The following is a 17,266-nucleotide window of genomic DNA, read 5'->3' as shown; positions in this document are numbered from 1 at the left end:
TATTTAAAGCAAGTTCTCACACGTGTTCCAGTGTTAAAAAAAAAAATATCGGAGGGGTAAAACATTAACAAAAAAAAATTTGGAAGGACTTTCCAGCACTTGGCTTCATTGGACTGGAAGATTCTTGCTGGTGGTGTGGTCACCCATGGGTGTGGATTCAGCCGGGACAGAGCAAAATGGAGCTGCTTTTCCTTGCTATCACAGACACTTCGCCTCTAGTTGCTTCTGTTTGCCATTGAGAAGGGGGTGCTTCTCACCAGCTTTTATCAAGCACTTCCGAAGATCAGTGGATGAGAGCTGCTGTAGGAGTTCACAGGCATTGTCATTGCTGCTGAGAACAGGAGGAGCCCGCACACAAATCTGACAAGGGTTGTTGTAGCGAGGCCTGGCAGCTTTGGATTATTTTTTTTTTGTGTTAACGCAAGCGATTACAGAACCTGAATTACCCCTCCCTCTTAAAGTTGGAAAGAGGATTAGAAGGGCAGATGGTACAATGTACCTGAGGCCCGACAGGGAAACCGGCTGCCTTGGCTGAAATTAGCAGCTCTAGCTGCTGTGCGCTGCACGTGTTTGCTCATGCCTTGGCTCGCCAGACTGGAGACACCTCGCGATGACGCTTTCTGCTGGCTGAGGATCCCGCCGTGCTCCAAGAACATTTCCAGGCAGCTTCCTCAGGGTGTTGCAGGGAAGCAGTCGCTGTGCCCTCTCCTGCAGCCAGCTGATGGGGGGACTATAGGCTTACTGCAAAGGGGGAAAGCACCACGAAGCTCCACACTATTGAAATCCTGTGCCCAAGGCAGCATGGCAGCTAAGCGGCGAGACCCCAGGAGGGCGGGAGGGGGCTGCTTGGCATGGAGCAGGCTCTGCTCTCTGGGAAGGGGCTGGGGCACATCCCGACCGGGAGCACCGCTGTGCTCCCATAGCATCAAGCTGCATCTCTGGTGTGTGCAGCCAACCTGCAGAACTGTGTCTGCAGGAAGTTGCGCCTCTAAATCTGGGATAAATGAGCTACCCTGCACTGGGGGGTGAGCGCTGCAAGAGTGAGCCCTAGTACTTAATCACAGAAGTTAAGTACTTAACCACGCCCGTGATTTAGGGTGATGTGATTCCTTGGGGGGGATGTGGGACCCAGTCCCCCAAAGACATTTCTGGAGAACCAGGGGCAGATAGGTGTTTAAATAAGAGCTGGTTGTTCAGGAGCTGGACAAAGATGTTGAAAGTCCTTTTCCCGCTGTCAGGACAATACTACCGATTCCATTTTGCTGATAACGCTCTTCTATGTGAGAGGCAGGTCATGGCATCATTCTGGAAACTCCTGTTTCCTCTGGTGTTGAAGAAAATGGAACAGAGCTTTGTCTGGGACAGAGACTGCCCAGCAGCCAGAGGCTGTTGTCCCACCCCATACTGTGATTTTGTCTTCCCCTGGCAGCTTCAGCTCTTTTGCTTCTTTACTTCCGTGGCAACTCTCCCAGTCTGGGGCTTTTCCCAGGAAGAAGTCACTGAGGGTGACGTTGTTGTGGAGGCAATGCTGGCTGTGTGTGGAGCATGCCTGTCCATGCCTTCTCACTTGACCCTGATGTGTGAGCTTTATGGCTTCCCATTCCCAGTCTAACAGACTGAACATCACGACATGATCCTGGGATCTGAGCAAAAAGTTAGAGGGAGGCTTTGGGGGGATGGCAGGGAGGAGTGCTGGGACTGCACAAAAAGGGTGGGACTGCGAGAGAACGTCGGTGTTAGTATTTACACAGAAAACTGCAGTAGCCTTGCAGGGCTGTGGATGCCAAGAGAAGTGGCCGTAAATCACACCCTGACACCCTGCAGCTCTTCGGCAGCTGAAATGTGCTTTTAACCCTGCACTGGCAATTCCCGTCCTTGGAGCATCTGTGGCAGAGCAAGAAGCTTGTCTGGATGGCCCTGCAGGTGCATGAAGAGGAGCGCTGTGTCTTGTGGTGCACAGGGCAGCCTCACCCCTGCCAGCCCCTGGGTGGGAAGGGCTCTGCTAATCCCAGCTCTGCCATTCCAGTGGGAATTCTGGACATGAGGTGGCATCCGATGAGTTATAGGAAAATGTGTTTGGGCTAAGTGTGTGTGTGAGAGAGAAAATGGGTTGAAGTCAGGCAACACCTTGCTCCGATCTTTGTCAGTAGAAGTTCTGCTTCACACCTCTGCCCACCTAATTGCTGCTGTTGCCTGTAGCCAGGCATGCTGAGTGTCCTCTTGATTTGTCTTTGCAGTTCTTCACTTGCCTGGTGATCCTGTTTGCCTGTGAAGTTGCGGCTGGCATTTGGGGATTCGTCAACAAAGACCAAGTAAGACGACTCAAAAACCTGCGTTTGTGGGACTGGGAGGCTGGGGCAGAACCGCAGCAGATCCCGGTGTGAGCTGTTTTGCTCACAAGCTGCTCCTGGACTGAGTCACGGGGGCTTGGATTAGCTGTGTGACCCAGGCAGGTCACCTAACTCCTCTTGGCTGGGCTGATGAACTTTAAATGTGAGCACTTGATGGTAGCAGCTGCCACTCACAATATGTAGTGCAATGTCTGGAATAAAAATAACCCCGTCTCGCTCGGGTCTCCTCCTTGCTGCCACAGTCAGTGACCGCATGAGTTGATTCATGTACAAAGTCGTGAAGGAAAGTCATCTGCACACCCTAGGTGCCAAAGAGCGAACCCAGCTGCGTGGCCCCGATGGAAGGGAATACCGTACAGGGAGAGCTTGTGTCTGTGTTAATGGGATTGCGTGATGCTTCCCGCTCTTTGCCAGTATCATATAACCCACTTGGGCTATTCATCTGCTAGGACTGAGCTCACTGGTGATTGATACGCTGTGCACACGTGAGGGGTAGAAGTGCTGTGTCTGTCCCAGGCACCTGGCGAGGGACTGTTCAGATAAGGTCCTCTGCCTGGAGAGGGTTAGCCAAAGGGCAGGACTGAAAATTGTAGCTTTCCTTCCCCCTCCGCTCACCTTCCCTTCGCCGCCTTGCTCGCACACGTGCAGAGTTTGGGCTCAAAGAGCAAAACCATTAATGTATGGGAACCACGGCCATGCTGCAGCAAGCAGCGGGCTGTTTGTTGATCACTCAGCCACCGAGGGTGTGGAGGTGAGATGGGGACTACTTGGCAGAGTAGGAGATGTGTTCACCAAGAGAGGTAAGCCAGCTGTGTAAGGAGGTGGTGGCCTGCTCAGCTTTCACAGCGTGTAGGCCACAGGCGACCAGCTCAGCCGTGAGTGGGAACACCCTTGGAGTCATTCACTGGAGAGAGCATGACTTCATGGCAATAAACTCTTCCGTGGCTCAGCACACAGTTATGCAGGCAGGGTGCTGTTTCCTAGCAATTTAGGAGTTAATTCACCTTTGCAGAGGGGCTGTGCCTCCCGCACAGGATGTTAGTTTGTGAATCCCGAAGAGTCCAAGATGCGCAACTGAACTGACAGCAAAAAAAAGCGAAGCCTGAATAAGGAGGGACCCTGTGGCTGTTGCTTTCCGTCCTGGGGAGAAGGTGCTTGGCCACCTGAGCGTAAAGCTGAGAAATTTAGGATTTGCCAATACAAGAATGATGGCCTCAACCCCTAAAACTGACTTTGCATTTTGAAGTGAACGGTGGCGGTTTGTTGGCCTCAGAAGCTTTTGCAGCTTTGGTGATGAATGGGCTGTTTGGGAGGCCCCGCTCATAAGGCAGGCGGCTTCTCCCGCCTCGGCTGGGGCACCTGGGGCGCAGCGTGGGCTGGGAGGGAAGCGCTGAATGATCCCAGCCGCTGCGAGCTGCTCACGGTGGGGACTCCGTTCCACCTGGGTTTGCAGCCCCTTGCGGGGACAGTCGTCTTCTGCCGTGTGGGCAGGGTGCTCCTGCACGAAGCTGAAGGCAGTCTGTCCCTCAGCCTGCCTGCTTGGAGATGCTTTAGATACAGGATGGGGAGGCAGGGGGGAGGCAAGAAGAAGCATGATTATTTTTTTCCACGTACCAGAATCAGATGTTTTGATCAGAGAACATCACCCTCCAAAGCAAACTTTTTTGAGCAGTGACGGAGAAATGCTGGGATAATTGACTGAAATCATGCTCCTTCTTGCTGCAGTTTCTTTTTTCGTGTGCTAATCCAGCCTTCGCTGTCAAGAGCAGATGTTCTGGGAAGCATTTTCCCTTTTGTACGTGCTTGTATTTTTTCCTTTTGCTTCTCTTGCGTGTCCTCCTTTCATCTGTCTCTCCCAAATTATTGGAGGCTGTTAGAGGAGAAGCCGCAAGGCCAGTTTCCCTGAAAATGAAAGAGTTACTGCATTGTGGAGCTGACCCCCATGGGTGGCTGCAGTTTACCAGCCCAGGTGGCAGGGCTGGTGTACCGATAAGGCTTCTCATATGACCATTTACAGGATGGGGGGCCCAGCCAGAGTTTGGCATCCATCTGAAAGCACCTAAGCTGCCCAACCCAAATGGTCCACCTCATGCAGCTGTAGTGTGCAATCTCTTCCAAATTCCTGCCATCCCCTCGAAGCCAGACAGTAAGCCAGGGTGCTACAGATGGCCTTGCTTGTGCACCCCATCTCCTCCTGACCTCCTCAGAGTGTCCTCCCTCAGCAGCCTCGGTGGGAGTTGTGTTGCCTGCTTGTTTTGTCTCCATATGTCAGGTAGTTCAGGACAAGCTGTCTCTGTGTTCCTGAGCCCAAGAGCAGATCCACGTGGGCTGAAGGCTGTCTCAGATCTTGGGGTTCGCCCTCCGGGCCTTGGCAGTTTGGGCTGCTAGAGAGAGCTCGTGGAGCACTCCGGCTGGCTAGCGGATGAGGTTCTCAGTATTTGCTGCTCTTAACATGCTGTAGCTGGCGGGACGTGAGCCTTATGAAAGGCAGGCCTTTCTTCACACACCTGTGCAAGTAAACGGGGTCCAAATCTATTTAAAAACTGCTCGCCCACCTGCGAGTGCCATTAGAGGGAGCATGCCCCCTTCGGGCACATCTGCTGCGTGGGTTACCTCCTTCTCTAGCTGAAAGGAAGTTTTTCCCGTCTTTCCTAGATAGCCAAAGATGTGAAGCAGTTCTATGATCAAGCGTTTCAACAAGCGCTCATAGCAGAGTCAGACGCGAGCAACGGGAAGGCCGTAGTGAAGACCTTTCATGAAACGGTAAGATGTCAGCAGTCTTGCTGCACGCTCTGCTGAGGCTGCTGCGGTTGGCCAAAGCAGCCGCTGGTGGATGGGACCCCCCTGCGGGCTGCGAAAGCCACCCAGCTAACTTCTGCGTGTGGTTTGTCAGTGGGTAAGTGGTGACGAGTGACTGTCACTGCACAAAGACTGATCCTCCCCACCAAGGCAGAGGCAGAAAGTTGAACTACAAGTCCTCAGGCAGGGAATGAAGGCAACCCTGGATTTTTTTTATGCTTAGGAGCAAACTGGATCAAATGTGTTCTAAGCACTGTGATTTTGCTGCCTGCTTTCCAAGCTCTATGTAGAAATTTCCATAGGGGTTCCTTGCAGCCAGAGGAAATGAGAGTGTGGGAGGAAGGAGAATTAAAAATGTGGGTCAGGAAAATGAATGGGAAAAGCAGGATCTAAAGCAGCTGGTGCTACATGCAGGTCTTAGCCTGTCAAGTTTGCTGTCCTTACACATCAAGAAACAGAGTTGTGCCCTCTTCAGTGTTCTGTCCTTCGCACTGTGCTGGGAAGTCTGGCCCGAGCTCTGATGAAGTTGCTTTTCATTTACCTCAGCACCCCTGGTTTAAGTAAAATTCAGTGGAAGAAAACTCTTGCTCTTAGGAACTAATCCTGATAACTCCTCTGCTCAGCAGGAAACAAAATCTCTGGGGAGAGTTGTGTTCACTGTCCTCCAGGATACCAATGCCAGACCTGTCTGGGACTATTGTAGGAGTTATTGTAGCTGCATTGCATGGAAAGAAAAAAAATTAATTTGGAGATTTATATCCCCCCTCCCTTGTTTCCCCATACAAGATGGTCTTAGGTGGCTTCAAGGATGTTTAACGGTGGGGAGAGCATTGCGTGAGTGTTTGCAGTCTGCTAATGCTGGGGGGTTTGGGGTTTGTTTGTTTGTTTTTTTCTTTCTCTCTCTCTCCATGTAGCTGGACTGCTGTGGTCCTGACAATGTAGTAGCAGCTGTCACTCCTGTTTGGAGAGATGACCTCTGCCCGAAGAAGGACATCCTGAAAAGCCTTATTGAGGTAGGCACAGCTGCACGTTGCTCAGCACAGCTTCTGTGAGGAAACTCAGCTGCCAGGGAAACTTGGGGATTTATTGGGAATTAGGTAAAGGGTGGAGATTTCATTTATTTGTGGATGGTGTAGAGAGCTGTCAGAGGTTCCTGTCAGTTCGTCCTTTGCTGTTCCTGCTTGAGGGGGCTGGCAGGTGTGGAGGGGTGAAATCTGGTGGGAGGTCCTAGAGCCAGGACCCAGGAATGTGAGCAGGACCAGGGACCTGCCTTTCTGGTTGCTGGGGCTGGGTGAGGGGAAAGCACCCTCTCTGACCAGCATGCTTCTCTGCTTCAGTCCTCAAGCTGCCACAAAAAAATTGATGAGCTGTTCTCTGGGAAGCTGTACCTGATTGGTATCGCTGCCATCGTGGTTGCCGTGATCATGGTAAGTGTGACTGCGTGGTGTCCTGCTGTTGTGGGATGTGGACAAGCCGCCTTGGGGTGCCCTGGTCCTGTTCTGGCTGGGCTGGATCCATCCCTCTCCAGATGCTTCTGCAGCTCAGCGCACAGCACCAGCCCTCTGTACCCCAGCTGCTCTGGGACATGGCGAGACCAGGGGCTTCATCATCCCTCCAGGGGATTGGGACGTTAGGGCAGGCGCCCGGGGAGCGCAGTAAAGCAGAAGCATCTGCAACGCCATCCAGAAGGGCAGAGCACCCACCATCAGCCTTCCTGGCTGCCTCCAACACTGCGCGTTTCTCGGGCTGCTGTATTTTGTCACCGGGGTCTGCAGTGGGAAGGGATTTGCTTTCTTTGCCACCGTGGGTTTGCTCCCCAGTGAGCGGTGGGTGGTGTGGGCTGGTAGCCTAGCGCCTGCCCAAAGGCTGGGCTGTAATGCTAGAGGGATTCTGAGCATTTGCTGCAGCTTGCAACAGTACCACCACTGCTGTCCTCGAGAGAGGGGGGGAACATCATCTTATCCAGAACTGGCCATCTCCTAATGAAAACAGCAGCAAAGACACAGCGTCTCTGCCCTTATCTCTGGCGTGACAGTGTTTATGTGGAGTGGGGGACCTTGGGAGAGGGGGGAGCTCCTGCATCATACTGGCAGGTGCCTCACTGGTGCCCTTGTGTCTCCCAACAGATCTTCGAAATGATCCTGAGCATGGTGCTGTGCTGTGGCATAAGGAACAGCTCCGTCTACTGAGCCGTGAGAACTGGGGAGGGGAAGGGGGGAGCAGGGCAGACGGCGCTAGAGGGGACCCCAAGTGCCACCAAGTGACCAGGAGACATTTCAACAAAAGACAAAAAAAACCTATGTATATAAATACTTCCAGTATTACCATCCAGTACTTATCATTTTTATTTTTAAGTACTTTTTTTTTTTTAAATAAATAAAACTTTCCCGTATCCTTGTGGCTGAGTTAGTTACACATCAGTTTTGTGTGATGGGGAAAGCTGCCATAGCAGCAGATCGAGTCCTTCCTCCCACTTCCACAGCCCCCGTAACTCAGAAATAACGCTGGTGGAAGATGTGCAGAGGAGAAGGCTGCAGCCTGTTACCGGAAAACTTTGCCTTGGTTTTTACTCTCTTATTGAACACCAACTTTTTTTTTATATATGTAATTGGATGCTGAAGCAGAATTTAGCATTTTTGTTCATTTGTACTTATCTTTTCCTACCATCACCCTGACTCCCTGGCGTTTCCAAGCTGTCTGTAGAGAAGCCTGGCTGACTGCCCAAAACCTGGGAGAGAGGGAGAGGAGAGGAAGCAGCCCCGTCACCTGGGTGCAAGTGTCCTGGAGGAAATGCAGGCGCATTGTTCCTCTCCGACCTGTTTGCATTGTAGGTCAGTCCTCTAACAGAAGTCACGCTTAATTTTTTTTACTTTCTGAAGAGTTGGAATGTTTTTGGCTTTTTGTTTTTTGTGGGGTTTTTCTTGGGGCTATAACTTCATAAACTGGCTCATTTCCATTGATTCATTATGTTGAAGGAACAGTGGCTGGGGGTGAATTTTAGTCCCAATTTTTCAAATATAACAAACTGAATATTGTCGCTTTCTAACTTCCTTCAATGTTCCTTTATAGACATATGGTTTTGGGAAAGTCTAGTTCAGAACTAAGTTTCCGCTGTTAAGCTAATGCTTGCATACAAATGATACTAGAAAAATGAAGAAAACATTTTTTTTCTAAAGAAAAAAAAAAGTCTTTAACCTTAGAAATCCTGCATTTATGTACTGCAGGATGATGCTTGGGGGGTGCCCAGCCGTGTGCATACACATTTAAAATGTCATCTTAGCATCACTCTCTTGTTCAGTGAAGTTTTCGTTACAGCATATTGTCGCACACTGTAACATTGCTGGGAAATTGTCATAACCTGATTTTGGAAAAAAAAAAGTTTATTTTTAAGACCTTCCACTTCCAGTTACATCAATGGCAGGAGATCAGCTTATCAAAGCCAGGGAATTCAGGATTTTAGATCGCACTAGTTAAAACGCTTTCTTGTGACCTGGTAAGCTTTGATTGCCAGTTTGATGTATGTGGCTTCTGTTGTATGCCACGCCATTACCATGTAGATAGAGGGAGAGAGTGACCCAGGAGCTATGTAATAAAATCAGAGTGTCTCTAAAAAGATTATATGTATAGTTCTATAGATATATATTTTTAAGCAAAGCCTTTTCCTTAGCAGTAGGGGCACTTGAGCTGGGAATGATAGTATCTCTCAGCTCTTTGCCACCTCGAAACAGGTAAGGGGAGGAGCTGAAACCAGTGATCATCTTCCCCACTTCAGGAATATTTCTGTTTCTTCAAGTATTTCACTCTCCCCCTTTGTTGCATTGAAGAGCTTCAGATCAGATCAGGAGGGAGACCCGCAATCATTTTAAACTACTACCTTGTCCACTGCATGTGGCTGCCGTGGCCTTTGCCGCTGCTGGATAGGAAATTCCTGCACTGGGGCAAACTGATCCGTTTGGAGGCTTTTCTCCCCTTCCACTCCCCCTGCTTTCCTCTTCCTGCCTTTTAGTATATAGGGCCTTTTAAAAAGTATATAGGTAAATATATATATATATATCAAGTTGTGCTGGGTAAGAGGAGGAAGTGCTTCAACAGAACTTCGGATTGAGGGGTTGGACAGGGAAGGATTCAGCCTTAGAAATAGCCTTAAAGCAACACTGCCCTGAATGTCCACGTTGTGCACATCGAGAATGAGATGAGGTTTTGCAGTAGGTAACCCCTTCCCGGGCTCCCCAGCATAGCTCCTTCAGGTCATCTACTCTGGTGTGTGGCTATATGTATATGCATCAACCAAGCATGTTTGTTTACATATATGTGCATCGGGATTGTTAGCATACAGAATGGATGTGTAACTTGCTGCCTTTTTTGTTGACTGTTGATAAATGTGTATAAATATGCCATTAAGCATTTCAGTTCTGTTTTCTTTCCTTATACCGTATTTTTGATACTGTTCAGTATTCAGTTGATGCTGTGTATGTAGCTGGAGCTCTGTTTGAAGACGGACTGGGTCTCGATGCAGGTCAGGTGTGCCCATGGACAGTGTAGCTTTAGGGGCCTGGGTTGTCCCAGGCGGCAGCACTGGGGAGAAAGTGGTACTTGGAGTCTGAGAGCTGTGGGAGGAAGAAGGGCAGGGTGTGTGCTCAGACCGTGTCCCACACAGGCTGCACTTGCTCTTTGGTTCGTTTCAGAGGTGGCTTGTCCCTGTGAGCAGCTCCTGAGGCAGCTCCCTGGGGCCACCTCCTGTCCCTGTGGCTGCTGCGGGAAAGGTGCTGCGGGAGGGTAACAGCCAGCGGCCGGGAAGGTCGTGGGAGGGGGTGGATGGAGTTTTGCAGAGGGGGTGATGTTTCCTGCAGAGTTACTCACTGAGGGACCCCATGTTCCGTGGAGTGGTCATCAGCTGTAGCAGGATGCTCAGTCCTGGGAGAAGCGGGACAGAGAGGAACCGCCATGCTTAAGAACAACAAAGTAGCTGAGAAACCCTCACAGAAAAAAGCCACCCGCTTGGGTCTCCTCTGGCCTGGTGTCCTGTGAGGCTGGGTCTGAACTAGAGAGGGAGCTGTGAAGGGCTGAGGGGGCTCGCCCTGTTGCAAGCACCAAGATCCAAAAGCGACAGTGCTGTTCCGCCAGCTGGTTGGTCCCAAAGCTGGCTGAGGTGAAGGGGGAAAAAAACCCACTAGGCAGAGCCCCTGCCCTGCCTCAGACCTTCTCCTGCATACCTGCACATTCGTGTGTGCAGCATGGGGCTCTGTCCTGCTCCTCTCCACACCCCCAAAAAACAAACTTGAGGATGAAATTGTGGGCTATAAACACAGCCCCCTCCCTCTCCAGGGAAGCATCCTCCTGGAGCTAGTGACAGCTGAGAAAGCGGCTGTGAGCTGAAGCGAGGAGGAGGAGGAGGAGAGGCTGGAGGGGAGGAGGAGAGTCAGTTGTAGAGGTCTAAGTTCAAAGACCACATCAAAAGGTCAAACAGAGCCGCTGACAGCTTAACTGAATGCTTGGGATTTTTTCATAGTGGAGCATGCCACAAAGCAGTGTGTTTAACTTCTTTCTGCCTTTTTTTTAGAAGAAATGAAACAAAAATCAATTTAATAAACATTTCTCATAGTGTGCATAGTGTGATGAACTGCTGCAGTTTTACAGCCAGTTAACCTTAACACCAGGATGCTTTGTGAACCGGGCATGGGTTTTTCCAGCCTCTGGGAGGGGGGCCTGTGGGCAGGCTGGAGACGCATCCAGAATGGTGCTGAGGGAAGGCAAAAAGGTTGCTTGCCGGCAGCAGTGGCTGCTGCTGCAGCTGTCCCCTGCCTCAAGGGAAGCGGGGTACAGCTGTAGGGGAGCCAATGTGGATTGCAAGATAGGGTGACTGTGCTGAAATTTAGGGGGGCTGCGATGGCAGCACTGCACAAGCTCGAGGGGCTTCACCTGAAGTGACTGAAAATGGCCCAAAATGCCCCATGCTGCCACCCGGCCAGGAGTCGCTCAGGTTTTTGTGGATGATGTGGTAGTGCCACCATCGCTGCCGCTGCCTGCCCCTCCGCACCATCTGGGGAAGCCTGGCTGAGGGCGAGCAGGGAGGCCGAGTGCTGTGATCCCACAGCTGCCAGCCTGTCTCTGCCCTGCCTTGAACTCGCTGTGGCTGAAGCAGGACTGTCCTGTGGTGGCCACCGGCCATCGCCGTCCCGGTGTGGAGCCGGAGGGGGGGGGATGCTGGGCCAGGGAGAGCGCTGCCACAAGGCAAGGCGGGCCCTGCTCCCGGCGGCTGTGCCCGTGCTACCACACCGTGCCCATCTGTTGTTCTTTCACTTGTTTACCTGAATGTTAATGGAGTCAGACATAACGACTTCTGGAAAGAAAAAAAGTTAAATTTAAAAACAATAAAAAAAAACAAAGCAAAAAACAAAGCAAACCCCCTTGTTAGTGGATTTTTAATGATGTGTTGTCAGCTCTTGTTTCTTTCCATTGCCTACAGATTTCTGCCACGTCTTCCAAGGGAACAGGCTTGTCTCATTCTTGTATTCAAGCAAAATTTGGGCTGCAGGGAACACAGTCCTTAGCTGACCCTCAAGGTGGTTTCCCATGAATGTGATGCTCTTTGCTTTATGCCTTCAAACATGTGGATTGTGGTGCTGTGTTGTTGCTCCAGATGGGGATGAAATTATTCCTGCCTCTGGAGCTAGGATTAAGCTGATGCGAGTCACTGTCGGAGACAGGCTGGCGTCGTTCAACAGGGGGAGAAACGATAGTGGAAACACTGGCAAAGCCCAGCGCGTTTGGCATCCAGGGCGCGTGCCTCGGGGGCTCAGCCTGGGAGCGCAGCTGGGATCTAAACCTTCCTTGGCACCACGCAGTGCCCCCCCCCCACCCCCCCCTTTGCACCTCAGGTCTGAGCGTTAACACTGATGTGCTGGAAACAGTTGTATGTGATGCTTGAGTGATCCACTGGGAGAGGACTGGGCAAATCAGGCCCCGATCAAGGTCCCTGAAGCGAAGGGGTCCTGCCCCGTGGGAGCAGGGGCAGCAGAAACCACTGTGAGGGGGAGGGGTGGGTGCAGCACTTCCAGCCCGCTTGTTCTCACGTCGCACCAACACCCCTGCCTTACGCTTCTCTTAAAACATTTTTCTCCAGGGGTCTGAAGGACTTGGAAAGTCACTGGAGATGTTACTGTGGACTTCCAATTCCAGAAGTACAACTGTGGAATTTATTAATTTTTATTTTTTTGTGAAACAAGAATTTTCACAAAATAAAAATATAGACGTGCATTTTTATAAGCTAGACCAAGCTGGGATTTTTTCCAGTGGAATTCTTTTCCTCCTGCCTCCCAAACCGTTTTTTAAAAAAATCCTCTAGACTGTTTCAAACGAGAAGTTTTGGAGGTATTTTTTGCTTTGGCGAGCTCTGTTTTGTAAGCCTCTCTGGACTGTGTGTTGCAAGTAGCAATGTGCCTGTTTCCTACTGAGCCAGCTGTGGCCAACATGTGTAAATTGCCTACGTCCACTCCCTGCTAAGCGGTTGTGTGAGCTTTAATCAAGACTTGCGGTATTCCCACGGGAGGGGAAGGCCCGGCCAGCTCCCCCACGCAGGAGCCGGTTATGGCAGAGGTTTCTGTGGAGGAAGGCAGCCTCGCCGCTGGACCCCGGCCGTGCCCTCCCGCCGCCTGCCAGCTCCCCGCGCCAGGCCCAGCCGTGAGGGATGTGTCAGACAGTGGCTGTGCTGACAGTCCCGCTCCGAAGTGCCCTGTCCTTTGCTGGCCATGGCAGCACGGCCCCTCCACTTAGGGAGAGCAGGAGGAGGGCGTTTCAGCTCCAGGGCAAGCTGCTGGCAGTGGTAAATTTCAACAACCTCATTTACTGGCAGGGCCGCAGTGGGGCTGGGGAGCTGCGCCGAGGGGAGGCGAGATGGCAGTACAGCCCCCAGCGAGGGGACCTCTGCCGCCGGCGGGTGCTGAAGGCACAGGCTGGAGGCCCCCCGGTGCGGTGGGTACCGCAGCCCTGTGCCTCTCCTGCTGCCCCGCGCAGTTTCAGCCCGGGGAGCGCCCGATGGCTGCACGGGGCAGAACCTGAGCAGGAGGGTGCAGAAGCGCAGTTCCCGTGCGAGCGCTTCGGCTGAGCCCTGGCGGCTTGTCTGGCGCGGGCGGCCTGGCACTGTCGCCTCGGAGCCCAGGGGCCTGTGGCAACAGAAAATGGCTCCAGCTGCTCAACCTGCCGCAGAACTGGAACCCGCGAGGTTTTCACACTTGCAGACACATCAGAGGGTATGTAAACTTTGCAGCCAGGCATGCTAGCATGGACCGCCTGACAGTTCCCACTGGGTTTAGACGACCTAGCTCAAGTGCCAGTGGTTGCAAATAACATTTCTAATAAATATTTAATCACAGTTTTTCCTTTTTTTTAAAAAGGTGGGTTTTGGCCCTGCTTTGCTAGGGAATTCCCTCGTGTTAGAGCACAGCTTTGCTGAGCGCCGAAGCAGTGTTGGTGTTAGGCCAGGCGAGACAGTGTGCACACAGCACCCTGCCTGCTGGCTGTGAGTAAACTGCTAGGACTTCCTCCAGCAAGGGCTGGTGGTGGTAAATGTGAGGCCCTGTGTCAGCTACAAAGTTGTGTTGCTTAATGAAGCTCCTACAGGTCGTGTTCTAAGAAGAGGTCTGGGGAGTTTCAGGGTTTTGTGGTTTTCGGGGTTTTTCCTAGTGCTAACGTCAAGGCCCTCAGCTGGTTCCAATAACCTCTTTCAGCCCTTCACTACTGCTGTTAGTATCAGGCCAATGATAGGAAACAAAAAAAAAAAAAAAAACAGAAGCAAGAATCAGAAGGGTTTTTTTAAGTACAAATATTCAGTAGCCAAATTGAAATGAAGAGAGACCTGCACTGGTTTTGTTTCTCTCTAAAGTTTCAAATAATTGCAGAGAGTATTAATTTTTGCTCTTAAATTACTTCAGCGGCCTCCCACACATGCAGCATCTCTAACAAAAGGGGTCACAGGTTCTCCCCGCAGGTCCTCTCCAGGCCGGCAATAACATTGATACTGTGAAGAATCCAGTCAGTGGAGACCTTCGTAGCCCACCTGCATTAGAACTCATTCCACAGGAACTGATGTTACGTCATTACCTTGGGGGGGAAAAGCCTGACATGGGTAAACAGCACAGGAGTAAATCAAACCTCCTGGCGGGTGAGCCAGGACCAAATGAAAGTGCGAAGTAAAACAGGTAAGCGAAGCTTGGTGTGGAGCAGGGGCAGCGAGCGACAAGCACTGAATCCTGGAAATCCATCCCCTGGGGAATTTCCAGGCCGTTTGTAGGCTTGCTTTCCTGCAAATGGGAGAGGGAAACTCGGACTGTTTCCTTCAGCCTGTACCTGCTCTGGCTCAGCGTGCCTGCCTTCTCCTAGCGGAGAAGGGTGCAGAGGTCACTGGTGTGCTTTTGCTTTTTGCCTGCAGGAGAATACTCCTTTCTTCCTCACCTCCCCTGTGGAGCTCAAGCATCAGCTGCATGTGGCCGTACCAGACATTTCCATGCTCCTGGGTGCAGGAGATGGTGAAAATGTATCTGATGGCTCTGTCTGGCGTGCAGGATCTGGCCAGCTGCTAGGGAATCGCCTGCCACTTTCCTATAGCCGCGAGGAGAGTGGGCAGTGGTCCCTGCCAGGCGCCTACCCCAGGCTCTGAGCGCAGCAGCAGCTTGCCAGTGAGCAATGGAAACACCTACTGGATGGGGGCCAAACGACAGATTTATTTGTAAGAAAGGAGCACGAGGCGCCCAGTAACGGGGCTGAGGCTGGTGTGAATCTGCACACACCACCCCCGCGTGCGGGGATGTGCTGGCTTCCTCGGAGCCTGCGCACCAGACGTGGCCCGCTCGCTTGGATGGTGTCCCGTGCTGCAGCTCAGATCCGCCTTCCAGCCCCCGCCCCTCTTCCAGCCACCTTAGTTCACGCTGGCGAGAGGAAAACACTTTACCATCTGTTCGTCTTCAGAGTCTGACTCATAATTTTCATTTCAGCTGTCGCCAAGCAATAGCGAAAATCCCAACACGCCAGCGTATCCACCGCTGCAAACTTGTCTTGTCCTCAGCCACCAGGGACAAAGCAGCTCATCCCCAGTTCTCCGCAGCGTGCAGTACTGAAGCTTCTGCAAAAAGGCAGGAAGGAGGAAAAGGGTGCAGTCAGCTTCTGAAGGTGACCTTGGGCATCAATGTACATGGCATCCAGGCAAAACCCGAGAACTTGTAGCCTCTGGGAGTGGAGGAATGGGGCTTGTCCCTGAAGGCACACACATCTGCAGGTGATGGAGGTAGCAGAGGTGGCGTTGCCCTCTGCCCCTCTGAGCCCCTCATCTAGCAACTGAACCCGGGTTCAGAACAAAACGGTGCCGTTGTTCGCACCGGTCCGTGGTGTACCCTGCTTGTCTCCAGCCTTACAAAAACGGGACATGCCTCCGCTTAGTCCACAGCCTTTTCTTGCCGGCTCCTTACTGCCCTCAGGGGCTTGCTCGTGGTGTGTCCCCAAGTTGCACAGTACTGGTAACTTCACCTGTGGTTTACTCCTGGCTCCCTTTGCCTGTTTACTACCCTCCTCCTCTCTTCCTGCTCGCCTACCAGCAGACTTGTGCTCTCCTTTCTTCCTCCCTCCAGCTGGGAACCCATTTGAATGCCTGTGTCTGTCCTACCATATGTGTATACATTAAAAAACCAAGGATCACCAAATAGGGAAACACCTCTAGAGCTTTTGTTTTAAAAGTACAGCACGACTCCAGCTAGACTGAAGACACTCTGCGCTAACACATCATTGCTATCAAATGTATGCCGAACACAGCCCTTGACTCATAAATTACCGTAGTTAGTAACACTCCAGCAGGCAAAAGGATGTGTTTAAAAACTGGCAATGCAAATGAAGTGGCTGCAGTTTATATTACGAGTGACTCACAGTGAGGCCCTGCTTGAGCGGGTGAAGTCTCCTCGGCTGCAGCCCTACCTCTAGCACACCCACCGGCAAAGCCGCCTGCAGCGCAGCAGGGCCGGGGTGCTGTGGGGTGTGAAATAAAGAGCCGCTAAAATCAGATGAAGCAGGGCTACACGGTAATTTCTTCTTTTGTTGCAACAGGGTGGCGTAGACGAGCTTTGCTTCTACTCCAGGCCTACAGCAAATCCCTCAGAAGAGGTGCAGGCACAACCTTTAGAGGCTCAGTGCATTTGCAGGCGTTAATTTAATTGAAGGATGAAGCCCCAGGGCTAGGCAAGGCAGAAAGCGCTGGAGCCAGGGAACCGTGGAGCCGGGCCCAGCAGGGCCACACGCTGGCACAGCCACCAGCACAGCCACCAGCACAGCCACCAGCACAGCCACCAGCACAGCCAACCTTCTTTCCTTAACATAAGGTAAACAAGTTCAATATCGAAGCCACCGGGGAAATGTATTTCCACTGAAAATTTAAACATTTTGCTGAAAGAAGGGGTGGGGTGGGGGGAATCAGGCATCTTTGGCCAACACCAATAGAACATTTTCAGAGTTCTACTTCTCAATGCGCACGCAAAAAAATCTTCTTCTGGGACAGAAAATGGACACTTTTTTTTTTTTTTTTTTTTTGATGGGTAGTGGTTTTGTGCCCCAAGCGACTTGGGGTTTTGTGGTTGGAAAATAGATACATTAAAAAAAGGAAAAAAGCAAAAAAAAACCCCAGACACTTCCTGCGAGGCTTTTGCTGGGGCCAACCCCCGCTTTTCTGATGAGAAAATAAACCTCTGCCTGACGTGGTTTTTCCGGGCTGCTCAAGGCGGCAGCGCCGTGCCGGCCCCCCACGGCACGGGGCAGCCCCAGGCGATGCCCGCCGGCCTCAGGCACCGCGGCGGGGCCGGCGCTGCCACCCCCTGCCCCGCACGCTCCGCGGGCTGCGACCCCCGACCCGGCCCCTCACAGGCTGCAAAATGGCGGCCGGCGCGGGGCGCAGCGCGGTGCGGAGGGACAGCCCGGGACAGAAGCACTCCCGCACGCCCCGGCTCGCAGCACGTCCCCTGCCGGGGTGAACGGCGGCGGCGGCGGCGGCAGCTGCGGGCTGGAGGAGAGGGGCCGGCTGCGGCGGGGCGGGGCGGGCCGTGAGGAGAGAGGCGGGGCGGGGCGGGGCGGGCACCCCGCGC

The 17,266-nt window shown here is 52.3% G+C and overlaps 1 protein-coding gene across 1 annotated transcript in view; it reads left to right on the top strand.

Annotated features, from left to right (window-relative positions):
* CD81 (CD81 molecule) overlaps positions 1-9,551 on the top strand; it is a 33,338-nt gene extending 23,787 nt beyond the window's left edge. Inside the window, exons 4-8 of the mRNA XM_040608204.1 lie at positions 2,238-2,312; positions 5,007-5,114; positions 6,065-6,163; positions 6,488-6,577; positions 7,277-9,551. Coding sequence (XP_040464138.1) covers positions 2,238-2,312; positions 5,007-5,114; positions 6,065-6,163; positions 6,488-6,577; positions 7,277-7,339 — 435 coding nt within the window. The 3' untranslated portion in view covers positions 7,340-9,551. The remainder of the gene's footprint in view (positions 1-2,237; positions 2,313-5,006; positions 5,115-6,064; positions 6,164-6,487; positions 6,578-7,276) is intronic.
* Positions 9,552-17,266: the final 7,715 nt, after the last annotated feature.

This window comes from Falco naumanni, chromosome 10 (assembly GCF_017639655.2).
Source record: "Falco naumanni isolate bFalNau1 chromosome 10, bFalNau1.pat, whole genome shotgun sequence".
In the NCBI taxonomy this organism is placed as follows: domain Eukaryota; kingdom Metazoa; phylum Chordata; class Aves; order Falconiformes; family Falconidae; genus Falco; species Falco naumanni.
The sequence above is the reverse complement of the archived record's forward strand: the minus strand, read 5'-3'. Positions and strand labels throughout refer to the sequence as shown.